General features: G+C 36.6%; 2 protein-coding genes across 2 annotated transcripts; both read right to left on the bottom strand.

Annotated features, from left to right (window-relative positions):
• Positions 1-242: 242 nt before the first annotated feature.
• LOC129871366 (magnesium-chelatase subunit ChlH, chloroplastic) lies at positions 243-6477 on the bottom strand. Its single transcript, XM_055946268.1, has 5 exons — positions 4809-6477; positions 4588-4670; positions 1500-3302; positions 925-1401; positions 243-822 (listed from the first exon to the last, which is right to left on the bottom strand). Exons 1-5 carry the CDS (start codon positions 6211-6213, stop codon positions 445-447), a joined length of 4146 nt encoding a protein of 1381 aa, XP_055802243.1. The 5' UTR covers positions 6214-6477; the 3' UTR covers positions 243-444.
• Positions 6478-9525: 3048 nt separating this feature from the next.
• Positions 9526-15317, bottom strand: LOC129871615 (protein N-terminal glutamine amidohydrolase). Its single transcript, XM_055946573.1, has 6 exons — positions 15032-15317; positions 12423-12528; positions 11547-11624; positions 11291-11421; positions 10711-10835; positions 9526-10002 (listed from the first exon to the last, which is right to left on the bottom strand). The coding sequence occupies exons 1-6, from the start codon at positions 15112-15114 to the stop codon at positions 9845-9847; spliced, it is 681 nt and encodes a 226-aa protein (XP_055802548.1). The 5' UTR covers positions 15115-15317; the 3' UTR covers positions 9526-9844.
• Between the last annotated feature and the right edge of the window lie 254 nt (positions 15318-15571).

The following is a 15571-nucleotide window of genomic DNA, read 5'->3' on the forward strand; positions in this document are numbered from 1 at the left end:
GTGCATTATTGAAATATATCTCCATAGACGGTTGAGTGTCCTTCGTAGAAAATCATATGTATATTTTTCGTACGTTTTCCTTTTTTTTGGTATGCTTCTTGTATATGGGCATGAGTTTTGCTGAAGTACTCCCTCATTTCAAAGTGGGACCTTTCCTAACGTGATTCTGGATAAGTTAGGTCCCAGAGGGGGTATCGCACATCGGGTGGGAAACCAAAAAACAAAATAGAATATGAAGACAATTGCAACTTTCAAGATCAAACTTGAATATATGGAACAGAATTTTTCTCATAGAAGTAGAAAGACATCCCCAAAAACTGAACAAAAATTACACTGGAGACTGTCAAAGGAATACACATCAGAAATTGTTAGGAAGCAGAAAGGATTTATTATCCTGAAACAGAAACAGGCAATAATCAGAGATCATTTGTTTAGCTATACATTTTATCGATCGATTCCTTCAATCTTGTCTTCAACTTCTGAGTACAATTGCTTGAGTTTCTCAATGTTCTCTTCAGAAGTGTCCCAGTATCCACGCCCGTTGGCCTCCAAGAATGTCTGAAGCAACTTCCTGAAAGAATTTGGATTTGTGTTCATAAGCCTGTTCAACATCTCTTCATCTTTGATGAATGTTGTGTTGGCTTCTTCATACACCCAATTGTCAACTTGGCCTGAAGTTGCACTCCACCCCACTGTGTTGGTCAATCGTTTCTCAATCTCACGAACACCCTCGTAGCCTGTGGACAGCATGCCTTCATACCACTTGGGGTTCAACAACTTTGTCCTTGCATCAAGCCTCACAGTCTCAGACAACGTACGTACCTGAATCATCACAGATAGAGGCATTAGACATAAAGTCAAACGACTTCTATCAACTTAACGAGTTAACATCTTTCAAGTTATCCATTAAGTGATAACACTCACCTGAGCATTAGCAGTAGTGGTGTCAGCAATGTATGCACTAGGCTTCTTTCCGTCCTTCCTGAGGTTTTGCACGAGGTTGGTTGGGTCTGAATCGAAGTAGTGACTAACATCTGTGAGTGAAATTTCTGATGAGTCGAGGTTCTGGAACGTGGCATCAGCTGTGCTTAGAGCCATCTCAAAAACTTTCCTCTTCTCCATCATGCCAGCGCCAGGAGCATCACAGTCAAATGCAAATGACTTTCGGCTCAAGTACATATCTTGAAGTTGCTTCTCGTCGTTCCATGATGAGTTCTCAACAGCAAGGTTGATGTTGGAAGAGTAAGAACCCGAGGCATTTGAGAAGACCCTAGTAGCTGCTTCACGAACATCAATTCCGAGTGTTCTTGCCTGTTCTAGTGCATGTTTCCTGACAAAGTTTTGGTCTTCCGGTTCATCAAGCTCAGCAACCATCTTGATTCCCCGGTCAAGGAGATTCATCTATATACAAAACAAAACAAACAATAAGTAATGACCTGACATTGCACGAATGTACCAATCCAGTGTAGAATCAGTAGAAAAGGAGGATAGACCAATACCTGATTGATGAAGAGATCCCTGAACACCCCGGAGCAGTTGACAACAACATCAACTCTAGGCCTTCCAAGCTCTTCAAGACTAACTGGTTCCACCCGGTTGACGCGTCCAAGTGAGTCTGCAATTGGCCTAACACCGATCATCCACATCACTTGTGCCAACGACTCTCCATACGTCTTGATGTTATCGGTTCCCCAAAGCACCAGAGCAACAGTCTCCGGGTACTTGCCCCCATTGTCAGCCTTTTGCCTCTCCAACAACCTTTCAACCACTATTTTGGCACTCTGCAGTGCTGCTGTTGTTGGAATAGCTTGTGGGTCCAAAGCATGGATGTTTTTCCCAGTAGGCAAAACTTTTGGGTTTCTGATTGGATCCCCTCCAGGACCTGGTTCAACATATTTCCCTTCAAGAGCCTGTTTCAAGCTTCCCACCTCATTATTAGCGACAATTAGCTTCAGACACTCTCCCAAGAACTGGAATAGGACTCTGAGTTTTTCCCTATCAGCTCTGTAGAATTGGGTGTTTGACAAATACTGGATCCATGGTTCATTAATACCAAAACCAAGGATTGAGGTCAGCTTGTCAGAAGTGTCAACAACCTGACCCTTGCTGTTAGTTGAACGTTCAACGAATGCTGATATTGCTCCACGTGATGCCTCAGTAATTTGACGAAGCAGCTCCACATCTCGCAAGACTCCCTTGTCATTTCCTCGATAGATCTCCTCAATGTTTCTTCCAACTGTCGCAGCCAGTATAGATGGAAGGGAAGAAATATCATCTTCAGGACGGTCCAATGCAGCAATGTTGACAAGAGTAGCAACTGCCTCCATGGCAGTTGGAGGTTCACCGATGATGTGAAGTCCACATGGCAGAAGACGAGACTCGATCTCCATAATCTTAGAATATACTTTTCCTACCACGAGGTCACGTTCTTTGGCATCTATTTCCTTCCCTTCGTCTGGAAGATCAACGTCCTTATCAAGATTACACTGTCTAGCAGTACTAATGATAGAGCTCACAATCTGAGGGCCACGGCCTGAGTCTTTCAGTGATTGGTACGACGCAATGAGCTCACTGAGCTGCTTGAGTCCCTTGTAGAGTCCAGCATTCTCAGCTGGGGGAGTCAAGTAGCTAATGGTATTTGCATAACTCCTTCGTTTGGCAATGGTTGCTTCAGATGGATTGTTTGCTGCATAGTAATAGACATTTGGAATGTTTCCAATGAGACTATCCGGGAAACAAGCATCGCTCATTCCCACCTGTTTTCCTGGCATGAACTCCAGAGAACCATGAGTACCAAAGTGGAGAACTGCATCGGCTTTGAAAATTTTCTCCACAAAGGAATAGTATGCAGCAAAACCATGGTGCGGGCTAGCTGATTTGGAGAACAGAAGTCTCATCGGGTCACCTTCATATCCAAATGTAGGCTGAACACCAATAAAGACATTTCCGTACTGTTTTCCATATACCAGGAGGTTCTCTCCATCAGAGTTCAGATTACCAGGTGCTTTCCCCCAGTTCTCTTCAAGAGCAGTGGCATAGGGGGTTAGCTTTTGGTATTCTCGGACGTTCATCTTGTAAGCTACATTAAGATTTGGACTGCTGAACTGAGCTTCTTTATCATGAATTACTTCTTCAATCAGTTCAGCAGAAGTCTCAGGCAGCCCCTCAACGTTATAGCCGTCTTTCTTAAGATCTTTGAGCACAGAGTATATGGAGGCAAAGACATTCAAATATGCAGCAGTTCCAACATTGCCTTTGTCCGGGGGAAAGCTGAAAACTGTGATTGCCAACTTCTTCTCAGCCTGCACAATGTTGGCAATTGTTATAAATAACATAATCAGATTTATGGATCCACAAAACAATTCTTGCTAACAAAGATCATAATACACATTTAAGGAGAATTACTGAATCAAAGTTTCAATATTGTTGTCCCTTTGGTCTATGATCATCGTATGCAGAAATTGTCTATGTTGCTCAGACTCTTCAAAAATGCAGCCAAATGCATGTTGTATCCTTCAAAAGTAGTACATTTTTGAAGATCCAACTCGAGTGCAACAACATTTTTGGAGTGTCTGAGCAACAAAGGAAATTGTAACAGTTCTGACCCTAAAGTTTTGGTTTCACACGAGAATTTCATCCTAATTTGCAATTTGCAATCATGATAAAGACATCAAAACATGTTTTTCAGAGTTCATTGCACTTGCTGAAGTCCTAATGAAAGTGATCAAAAGTTTAAATAATAGAAGAAGGGAACTCTTTAAACTTGTCTACATCAAATAGAGTTCATTGGACTTGCTGAAGTCGTAATGGAAGTGATCAAAGTTTAAATAAGGATAATACATAAAGACACTCAAACTTGGCCTCAGCTAACAAGTAAACACTCCAACTTTGAGTATACAATCTAGACACCTCAACTCATCTCCACTCATCTCCACTGTGTCAGTTGAACACTCTAACTTACAAAATGATCATCTAGACACTTCCAAAATTTATGTGTCACGTCAATGTCGGGTGTTCATGAGAACAGTGGGGACGAATTGGAGTGTTTAATTGCTAGTTGACCAAGTTGAGGTGTCTACATATGCACTCTCAAAGTTGGAGAGCTTACTTGGGAGTTGAGACCAAGTTTGAGTGAGTGTATATATGTATTATGCCTTTAAATAATAGAAGAAAGGAACTCTTGAACTTGTCTACATCAAATAGAGTTCATTGGACTTGCTTAAGTCCTAATGAAAGTGATCAAAGTTGAAATAATAGAAGGGAACTCTAAAACTTGTCTACATCAAATAGTATTTCTAAGTACTAGTAACAGATAAGTAAGATCTACTAATGGTCAAGAATTTATTCCCACTTACTCAAAGAAATGGATCCATGTTAATCAGTATTTGCATGTAATTCACCATGTTAATTACACTTCCTCAGATCAAATCAATTGTCATGGGAATAAATAAGTTAGATAATGTCATTGATCTAATCACATTTGTGAAATATTTCTAGTTAGCCAAAATATTATCTTAAGACCACTAAACAAATCATATCTTTTAATCTAAACCAATATGAAAAGAACCAATATTTCAGCACAAATACCTTTGATTTTCTCTTTAACTCTCCCCATTTGATTGCCCTGGTGCATAGCTGCTCCACTCTTTTGTGAAGAGCATGTGATTTCCCTGCATATTTCAAGTAATGAAAGGGGAAAAAAAAGAGTAAAAGTTAGTAATGTTGAGCAAAAACTAATCAAACTAAACATAGAATTTGCATTACATGTCCAATAGAAAATGTAATCAACATGAAAAAAGGACACTTGCCTGTTCTTGGATCCCGTCCAGAGAATACGATAGGCTCCATGCCTCCATCCAGCTCAGGGAGAGCAACTTGTAGAGCCACCTGAATTGGGTGCAACCCCAAAGTGCTGTTCAACCATTCCTCTGTTGTCTGGAAGACCAAAGGCAATGCCACAATGTAAGGCACATCAAGCTTCATCAATGCCTCGATAGCCCTTGGATGGTCCTGTCTTGCTGGGCCACCAACAAGAGCAAAACCAGTAAGTGATACAACTGAATTCACAAAAGGCTTCTTTGTGATAGGATCAATGAAGTATTTCTCAACTGGCCCGGAAAAGTCTAGCCCCCCGGCGAAAATTGGGATAACTTTAGCCCCTCTTGCCTCTAATTCCATGATCACAGCCACATAGTGACTCTCATCACCAGTGACAATATGACTCCTTTGCAAAACAAGCCCAATAACAGGAGCATTAGAACTCTTGAGTTTCTCATTAGCATCCCTTCTTGTTGCATACCAATTCAAATACTCCTTCACATCATCATACATACAAGGAGCCAAAGGGTGCCAAATTCCACTATCCAAATACAAAACCGGATCCGAATACTCCATCTTCACCCCTTTTAGAGCAGGAACATAAGAACCAGACACCATTTTCAAGAAATTCACCAAATTATCAGGTGAACCTCCAAGCCAAAACTGCAAACTAAGTATATACAACCTAGCATCTTGAGCCTTATCACTTGGCAAGTACTTCAATACCTTAGGCAATGTCCTCACAAGCTTCAACATTTGATCAGAAAAACCAGCAGAAGATTTCTTCTTCTTGAAAAGCTGGAAAAATGGACTTTTTGATTGCCCCAACTGTGACATACTAAAAGATCCCAACTTGTTCAGCCTCATCACCTCAGGCATTGATGGAAACACAAGAACTGCATCAAGCCTATCCCTTTCTTTCTCCACTGCTGACTTAACCTTTAAAGCCAATTCTTCCACAAAAATCAATGACCCAATAAAGATATTTGCATCCTCAAGATCTTTACAGAAAGTTTTATAAGCATTTTCATCTCTAAGCTCCTCAACCAAATACCCCACAACCTCAAAAGAAGCAAACTCACCATTCTTGTTCAGTGTCTTAACAGCAGCAGTAAGAGCTGATTGGTACTGAGCTTCCAACACCACATACACTATTTTCACAGTAGCAAGACCTTTAAGGTTTTCAGGTACAATCCTCCTAACTTCTTGAGTTGTTTGTGTAAACAATCCATTTCCAATAGCATTACATTGAAACTTTTTGGGTGATTTTGAGAAAGTGGGGTTTGTTTTCTTGGGAAGAAAAGAGTGAAGAAAGTAATGCTTTTGAGAAATTGATGAAAGGTGTTCTACTTTTGAGTTTGGCAATGTAAATGGTGAAGAAACCAAAGAAGCCATAGTTCAAAAACTTGAAAAAGATTCAAACTTTAACCTCTTTGGCTTCTTGATTACACACAAAATGTACACAAAAAAACAAGAAAAATCAACTCTTTGTTAAAAAAAATTAAAAAAAATCTTGGGTTGTGGAAAGTTTTGATTTTTAACACTTCATACTAAAAAAGAATTGATTTTTGAGTGAAATTCCAAAGTTTCTTCCTTTTTTTTTCTTAAGGAAGTGAAAGGCTTCTTCAGTGTATAAGTGGCTGTTATGGAAGTTTGGGAAATTTGAGTGAAAAATATAAGGTGTTTTTTGAGTTTTTTTTAGTGGTGAAACATAAGGACACGTGGCAACAAGGGTGTGCATTAACAAGAAAATGAAAGTTTGTACCTTTTTTTGTTGTTTTGTCTATCATCTTTGATGATCATTCGTGGGTTCCTATTGGTCAGTTTAGATTTCATCGAATAAAGGAATGGGCAAAGAGAGAAGAGGGAGTGTGGAGTTTGGATAGGAAAGATTTTTTTTTTTTGTGAGTTCATTTAGTTTCTTTTGTTTGTATGGATTCTGATTTTTTTTTATTTTTTTTTTGAGTTTGTGACTCTCAATGAAAATGAACTGATATTGTATGTGTGTTCCTTAATGGGTCCAGGTATCTTACTCTTATGCCAGGTAAACTATCAAACAAGTTCAAAAAAAAAAATCAAAAAAATGGAGTTGGAACTTGTATGTGTAGATATTGAGGGACTCTAAAAGACAATCCTATTTTAGTTAGAGTTTCTTGAAAAATATTATATTTTAAACCCTAATTCATGTTTATATAAAGGTATTATATTCTCTTGAAAAGTCATCTCAAAAATTTTACAAATATATGAAATATTCATAAAGAGATCAAAATATGATAAACTCTTCTATATGGAATATTCATAAAGAGATCAAAATATGTTAAACTCTTCTTGATAATCAAATACTTCAGGAAGATCGCAAATCCTTTCATGGAGATCAAGTTTAAATCATCCTACCTAATTCGAGAAATACGTCACTAACGGCCCTCGAATCACGAAAAAATCCAGAGAGAAGAATCAAGAAAATAAACAGATTTGTACCCAGATCATTTTATCAATAAAATTACATTTCTTCATATTCTATTTGCGATTATAATTTATTTTTCATCATTTTAAAATTTGTTGCAAACAGTATGAAAAAGAATTAGGGGCGGAGGTGTGTGTGTGTGAAGGGGTGGGGGTTGAAAGCTCACGGTCAAACATCTTTATAACAATATCATTATTTTGAGATTTTTTTAGTTGTTATAGCGACTAGTTGTTATACACCTATAACGATATATGACATTTAAATAATATTTAGTTGTTATAAATAAAAAAAGATGTCAATTTCTAAGTTTAGTCTCACTTTGTATAAAGAAGGAAATTTTTTAATAATAAAAATATATATTCATGTAATGTTTTTTGTCATTTAAATGGTGTATTAAAATGTCAAAATCTCTAGATGATTAATTCTTAGAGATGGTTAATTATTATATTACCAAAAAAGGATATAGCTATTATAAAGGGGTAGTATTTTAAAAGTGTGTTGTGAGCGTCATTTAAAATTCTGTTTGGAGCGTCACCCCCGAATTAGTTCTGTAGTGCGTGATTCGAATTTAGTCAAAGCTCCACAGACTCCGAACATCGGGTGGGAACCAAAAAAAAAACAAGAAGGTGGTTGTTACTGTTATAAGTAAGAAAAATAGTTATAGAAAGGTAAAATATACATTAAAATAATCAGTTTTGAGAAAAAAAATAATTGTTATAATTAAGGTATTATAATGATGTTAATTAAGAACAATATGTAAGAGCTTAAGTTTTTAGTATTGGCATTGTAAAATGTATTCACATTGGATCAGTTTTTTATGAGATGATTACTATAGTATATAGTTTTTATTTAGCAAAAAAACAACAACTTGTAATTCATATTTTGATACTAATATAATACAATTAGTAAATAAAGTTTCCATAATTACATAAAAGAAATTATTAGTTCAAGTGCCCAACTTAATGATGAAAAAAGAAACAAAATATAGCATTCATTGAGTCATAGTGACATTTAGGTGCAATAGAGACCTTTGAATCAATTATTACCACTTATCTCACAATTCATAGGAGCATTATCTTGGCCTATAGTTACATAAAGAGGTTCTACTTGCGTTCGATATTTATTTTGGGACTCGATTAATTTAGATTTATATCGGACAATTCAAGTAAAGTGTTTTCTATTGATAACAATTTCATTCTCAAGGCTCGAATCTAAGAGGTTAAGACCTCTAATTAAGGTTGAATGAACTCTTTGATGGTAGCATACATTACGCTCGAAGTCTATCGAACCACTTGTTATACCAATATCTATATTTTGTTTCAGAAATAAGATAAATTTCTTTTTCGATAGGTGGAATGATGCTTGTCGCCTAAACACAAAGTTTGGTGGTATTAATTTGTCCCATATAATTCAAGAAAATCAACCACTTATGGCTGGTGGAAATAATAGTACTAGTGTTTATCTTGATAAGATGGTACTTGAATAAGGATATAAATTAAGAAAGTATATACAACTTTTATCACATAGCAAAAAATATCATTAGGACGTATGGTTTAAAACATGTATACGATATTTTTATGCCTATAAGAGCATGTCACTTAGTCCAACACTGGAAGTTTAAAGTTAACTGAGTTATCAAATATAATTTTTTTTATAACATATTAAAAATAAAATAATCACATAAAATGAAGTTGAGAGTAATCAATGGTGTTTTATATGTCTTGTATTGCGTAAACATATCATTATTTAAGCTCATAGTATGTATTGTCTGCTTTAGCTCAAAGCCTCACGAATTTATCCCTCGGACAACACCATCGTACCCCAAAAGCATGACATGGTTCATGTCATGTAAATTTGTGTTGTATTTTATAAAACTCTTGACTTTTCTTTTCTCTCCCACTCTGATAAGTGTTAAGTGCACCCTTTTTCAGCACCTTGCCAATCTAAAAGTTTATCATTCCTTCTTTGACTGGCTTTCTTCAACCCGCCCTCTATCACCGTTGTAAGAAAACATTGGAGATCAGAGAAGAAATCAATAGAGACAAAAAGTCTTTAGGTGATTTCATATCATTTTTCTAAATCTTAGTGAAAAGAATTACTCAATACTTGTGTTAGTTGGAGATATCAAATAACCGATTGAATAGTTCAGGTGCACACAAACTAACCCGACCACTTGTTATAAAAAAAAAAAAGAAAAAAAAGGAGAAATGCAGCAAAGAAACTGCTAATAAGTCATGTGAATGTAGTATTTTGAAGAAACACTACTAAATAGTATGCCCTCCTTCAACCATCTTCACCAACAAAAGTAAATGTCTATACCAAGAAAAAAAATGCAGCTCCATGCATCCCACTATGTGCGGGGTCCGGAGAAGGGTCGGACGACAAATGTCTATACTTCTACAAAATAAAGTCACTCCCCAAAAAACTTGACAAAACAAGAATACTTCCGCACCAACCTCCATTTGCAAAACTCTCACAACTCACAAGACACTTTTTCTTTTTACATGTAAAAATCCAAGACCATGATTTCAACTTTCAAGCTAATACATTTTACAACTCTCATCAGGAAATCAAAGAGAAAAATCCCAATAAATCATCTTCACCTACTACAACCCCAAGTTTCTCAGAGAAAACAACATTGACGGTATCAGCTTCCACATTCTTCACTACATCGTCCGGAGAGACTGTAATGTACTCGTTCAGGTTGTGTATGGTTCCATCTGTACAAGCAAAAGACAGAATAAAAATAGTAATCATAACTCAAGCAAACGAGAGGTTACCGTATTTTCTCACTAATTGTACCAGATGACCCTAAATCACACGAGGTACCTATCAGATATCTTTAGGTAATGCAAATGTTCTCCCCGATTCAATTTTAATGATGAAAAAAATATTCAAGAGGCTCAGTTCTACTGGTTCCTATATGTTCTATTCCATAAGTTAACTATGAAAAGTGATACTACAAAAAGTGAGATTAAATATAATTACATTCAGAAAGCTGAAGTGTGCTATCAAATTTTGCACTTGCAAGTTCTGACATAACTCACTCCCAAATACACATCTTAGCTTCCATCCGCGACATTGTAGATAGAAAAGTTAGCTGAGATCAGATAGTTGGAAATAAAACCAGCGTATTTCAACTTTTGATGCACGATATCCACCTCCAAATTTGTTTCGAGTGTGCAAGTCAAAAGATTATATAGAGTAAACTAATTGACTATCAAGCAAAAAGGTCATTCCTTATTGAGGTTTATCATGTAGTTAATGAACTTTGGCGAGAAAAAAAAAAAGAACAATCAAATTAGAGTTGGCATTTGAATAGTTATGGGTTGAAAATATTATCGAGGGAACAAAGTTATTGATATCTCCCAAATGTACCAACAAATGACAAAAGCATAATTTTGGATACCTCTATTTACTGTATTTACCTTCAGCAACAATAGCTTCATGTGATGGTGGTTCAGCAATCCAGTTTCCAGCAGAATCCTTCATATGTCTTCTATCTGACGCAAAGTGTCGGAGAAATATAGGGGCATGCACAACTCGAAAGAACCTGAAATGACCAAAGTTGGTTCTTCATGTGGTTTCAGTAAGCTTATTATTCCAAGCACAATGTCGGCAACGTTGCTTAGCACCAGAAGAAAAACATACTCTAGTTTCTTCTTCAGAGAAAGGCCAGTGAAAGAGCATTTCTTTAATGAGACCACCACCTATAGGGTGGACTTGTAAAATCAATTTACTAAGTAGAGCGTAAGTTTCACGGAAAAAGTGAGAAACATTTTAAGGTTGGGTTGACTTCAGGAGGGAATGGAGGAAAACAATACATAGAAAGGCAATAGAACTACTTTTGCATCACTAGTTCAAATCTTAATTTAAGCAAATACGAAATATCTAGCTCCTACAAAAATGAAATAACAGTTCTTCATCATTTTAAGAGCAAAAATTCAAGAGATATGTAGCTTTACCAATGAAATCATTTTTCTTTTTTGGGAGTAGAACAGTTATTACCTTTTGAATTCTGAAAATATCTGAATTGATGGACGAATGCTGTCCGCGACATAAGTGCCAAGAGGTGATGGAAACGGAAGGCTTGAATCCAAATCCCACACTAGTGACGAAGAGTTCTCATTTCTCTTTTTCTGCAAGCATGCAAACAGATTTTCTTAAGGACATGAAATCCCAATAGCTATAGTAGAGGAAAATTAAATAAACTACATGGTTAACCATTTTTAGCTGATACTAGAACAATGTTGGTAGGTCTGACCTGTATGCAGATGGCATGATAGTCCCACAGAATAACTCCCTCCGCGCGCTGGCTAGCCTTCTGATGCCACAGAGGAATCTGAAAGCATATCATTGAGTTACTTACTGTGCAAAAACATTCTGCTAGGTACAACTTAACTGTCATCTATTCGGTCTCTCTCCTTTCGGTCTCTCTCCTTATTAAACCGACCAAGTTGGAAGGCCACAGTACACTAGAAACGAACTCATAGTATTGCATAGATTTAGTTTCGAAGAAAGTTCACGTTCTATTTAACTTTAACTCATTTTAAGTGTCCTGGACCATTTTCAGATTCATTTGAACATGAAATTCCCTTCATCCTTTTACTTGGTTGTATTGGGGATAAAGAGAAAACTGAACTGATTAATGCATAACAAAGAATTATCAACAACAACAACATACCCAGTGTAATCCCACAAGTGAAGTCTAGGAAGGGTAGGATGTACGCAAACCTCACCCCTAACTTTGTGGGGTAGAGAGGTTATTTTCAATAGACCCTCGGCTCAAAAGATGTGTACTCAAAGAAGGATTGAGAGGAAAGTAACGGCAGCAAAATGGCAAGATACACAGAGCAAATGAACCAACAGGTAGTAGAGAAAACTGAAGAATAAGATACTACGTGACTACTAAATAAGGAGAAGATGAGAAGAGGAGACAAAATTAGTACATTCCGTTTGAAACAAAGGCTTGCAATTAACATCATTTTGTTATCCAATAAACTATTTCCTAGTTCAATGCAATAAATTACCATTACTAGTAGCGAACAGATATTATACAACTATTATTTTCACTGAGATGAAGTGCATGAACTTCTTGAGACAGTAACGAGTAACCAAAGGAAGAGCAAAGAGTAGTTGCCTGCTTCTTCTCATTGGAAATGAAAATAACAAACAGATCAGAACCATCAGGATTTGCCAGCCCATCATCACATAGCTTTTTGCATAGCAAGTAGATGTTTTCCTCACTGTAATAGAAAGTAAATACACAAGAATACTTATTGTTAGTGCTAGTAAGTTTTCTCAATCAATCAACTATGCCACAAAACTAGATTAGTACGGGTCAATTATATGGACCCTCTATATCCTCGGTAAGTAAGCTTAATGTGAAAGGAAACTAAAAACAAACATGTCAAATTTGAGAAGGAAAGTACTTAGGTTGAATAATTCTACATAAAGAAATTCCAAGGATTCCAAAAGTTCCCTTTTTGTTATGAACATATATCTTTAGGAAGGAAGAAGAATTTCAGTGGAAATATGCCCAGAGAGATACTCCAAGTTAACGAAACAACAAGATCTTTCTTTTGTCCCTTCCGAGCAATCCAAAAATAAAGAAACGGTTAATATATTCAAGATAATTACGTATTTACAAAATACCGTCTCAATTCATCCTATTTCATCAGATCTGGGATGTGATATGGTTCCGAAAGATGAACCAGCTATGAACAGTTCCAATAAGATTTCATTCTTGAACAAAAATTCATTTTTTCATTTATTCATCTGTTCCAAATAAAAGATTGACAAGTTCCGAATTCATATCTTGAAGTCTCATTAGATAACTTAAGATACAAATTACCAGATATTTATAAAAAGCATGAAATTCACTTAATAAAGCACTCCCTTTCTCCAAACAAAAGCCATAAGCTAAATCCGTTCAGCCTAATCAAAGTAACAGCATACTCAAGCAAACTAAGGCTAAATCCTTTAGTTAATTCACATTTACCAAGAAACTTTTAGCTCTTTCTTTACTCAACTACAAACTCCACAAACATTTTTTGTATAACAATGGTTCCCATACCATCTTTCCTGCACCAAATTTCATGTATATTTTCATACTAAATACTGCCTTCATTTCAAAAAGAATGATCTGGTTTGACTTGACACGGAGTTTAAGAAAATAAATAAGACTTTTCAATCTTGTGGTTCTAAATTAAAGTTATGTCAAATGTACAAAATGCCCTTTAATGTGGCCTGAAACATGCCGTGTGAAAGATGTTACCAAAAAAAGAAAGGGGTCATTTTTTTTTAAACAGACTAAAAAGGAAAGGAGGTCATTCTTTTTTAAACGGAGGGAGTAGCAAAAGTGTAGGTAGTGGAGCGTTGTTTTGCTTTTTGACAGGTTTAGGCTTGGTGGTGTCTATTGTATTATTAATAGTATTCTTGCAGTTTTTTGCTTTTGATGTCTATCGTCAACTGTAGTTTATTATGTTTGGATTAACGCACTATGTTGTTGTTGTTATTGTTCCTTTCTTGTATGTGTTGCACCGCTTTCCTTATTAGTAACTATGTTTTCTTTACTATCATTTTTTGTTTTCTTTTCATAAATACTTTCATTTGCTGCACTTGAGCCGAGGGTCTTCGAAAACAGCCTACATTCTACCCTCCCCAAACCCCCACTTGTGGGATTTCACCGGATATATTGTTGTTGTTGAGGTTCTAAAACTGGTCAGCTGTAGAATTCGCTTAAATTAGATCTTTAAACGAAAAGGATATCAGCATTTATACACAGATTTCATAAAACAATCAGTAATCACCAGCTATGTCTGTATTTCAAGAATGCATTTTTATACACCACCACCTCCCCCTCCCCCCGAACAACAGTAATCACCAGCTATGTCTGTATTTCAAGAATGACTTTTTATACACCCCCACTTCCACACTCCCACCCCCACCCCAAACAACAGTAATCACCAGCAATGTCTATATTTCAAGAATGCATTTTTATACACCACCATCACCACCCAACAATAGTAATCACCAGCTATGTCTGTACTTCAAGAATGCATTTTTATACACCCCCTCCCCCTCCCTTCCCCCTCCAAACAACAGTAATCACCAGCTATGTCTATATTTCAAGAATGCATTTTTATACACCACCATCACCACCCAACAATAGTAATCACCAGCTATGTCTGTACTTCAAGAATGCATTTTTATACACCCCCCTCCCCTCCCTTCCCCCTCCAAACAACAGTAATCACCAGCTATGTCTGTATTTCACGAATGCATTTTTATACACCCCCACCCCAAACAACAATAATCCACTAGCTATATCTGTCTTTCAAGAATGCATTTTTATACACCACCCACCCACCTCACCACCCAACAACAGTAATCACCACCTATGTCTGTATCTCAAGAATGCATTTTTATACACCACCACATCCTCCACCCCCAAAACAACAGTAATTACCAACTATGTCTGTATTTCAAGAATGCGTTTTTACTCACCCCCACCTCCACCACCTCAAAAAAGGGCAAAAAACAGAGAGAGTACCAATTCACTTAATTAGGTCTTCAAATGAAAAGGGTGTCCTCAATTATGCATCAAATTTCATAAACAAACAGTAATCATCAGCTATGTCTGTCTTTCAAGAATGTATACATACACATACCCCCTCCACCCCTAACCCCCCCCCCAAAAAAGCGCGCACACACACAGAGAGAAAGAGAGAGAGAAAGAGAATGTACCAATAATAAGGGGTATGATGAAAGGTGGGAACTTGCAGAGGGGCTGCAGGTGAAGAGCTCACTTCCAAACTTGAAGTCGTCATTCCTCTTTTAGTTAATTAATTCTGCAAATCTGCAATTCTTGTTTACACTTTACAGTGTGTTTCAGCTTTCAGTAGAAAAAAGAGATCCACCTCACAAATCACACAAGTACCCTACCATGTCGTGCCACCCACTTTTTTTCATCTTTCTTTTTGTCGACCAGGGCTTACAGTCGTTGGTTTATTTTTTTTTGGAATTTTGAACAGAATCCAACCACACCAGGATGGATGGTACAAAGTCCTCCGGTTTTTCATAAGCCTTTTAATCATAATTATTTTATATGGATATAATTTTTTTAATTATTTATTATATAAATACTATAGCAAATTATATAAAAAATTATTTGTATACCAAAATATACAAACACTGATATACATATGTATTTGTAAATCTCGCAAGCGAGATTGAGAAAGAGGAAGAGAGACGCGAGCGAGATCGGGAGAGGGAGGAGAGAGACGA

The sequence above is a fragment of the Solanum dulcamara genome, chromosome 10 (genome assembly GCF_947179165.1).
Source record: "Solanum dulcamara chromosome 10, daSolDulc1.2, whole genome shotgun sequence".
NCBI classification, from domain to species: domain Eukaryota; kingdom Viridiplantae; phylum Streptophyta; class Magnoliopsida; order Solanales; family Solanaceae; genus Solanum; species Solanum dulcamara.

Bases quoted from the DNA above. Each gene is read 5' to 3' on its own strand.
- LOC129871615 (XM_055946573.1), bottom strand. From the start codon at position 15,114: ATGACGACTTCAAGTTTGGAAGTGAGCTCTTCACCTGCAGCCCCTCTG. The intron at 11,422-11,546 runs GTCAGACCTACC...GCATGCTTGCAG, and splicing joins ATCATGCCATCTGCATACAG to AAAAAGAGAAATGAGAACTC. The intron at 10,836-11,290 runs GTAATAACTGTT...TGGTCATTTCAG, and splicing joins ATATTTTCAGAATTCAAAAG to GTTCTTTCGAGTTGTGCATG.
- LOC129871366 (XM_055946268.1), bottom strand. From the start codon at position 6,213: ATGGCTTCTTTGGTTTCTTCACCATTTACATTGCCAAACTCAAAAGTA. The intron at 1,402-1,499 runs GTATTGGTCTAT...TTTTGTATATAG, and splicing joins GGGATCTCTTCATCAATCAG to ATGAATCTCCTTGACCGGGG. The intron at 823-924 runs GTGAGTGTTATC...GTGATGATTCAG, and splicing joins CCACTACTGCTAATGCTCAG to GTACGTACGTTGTCTGAGAC.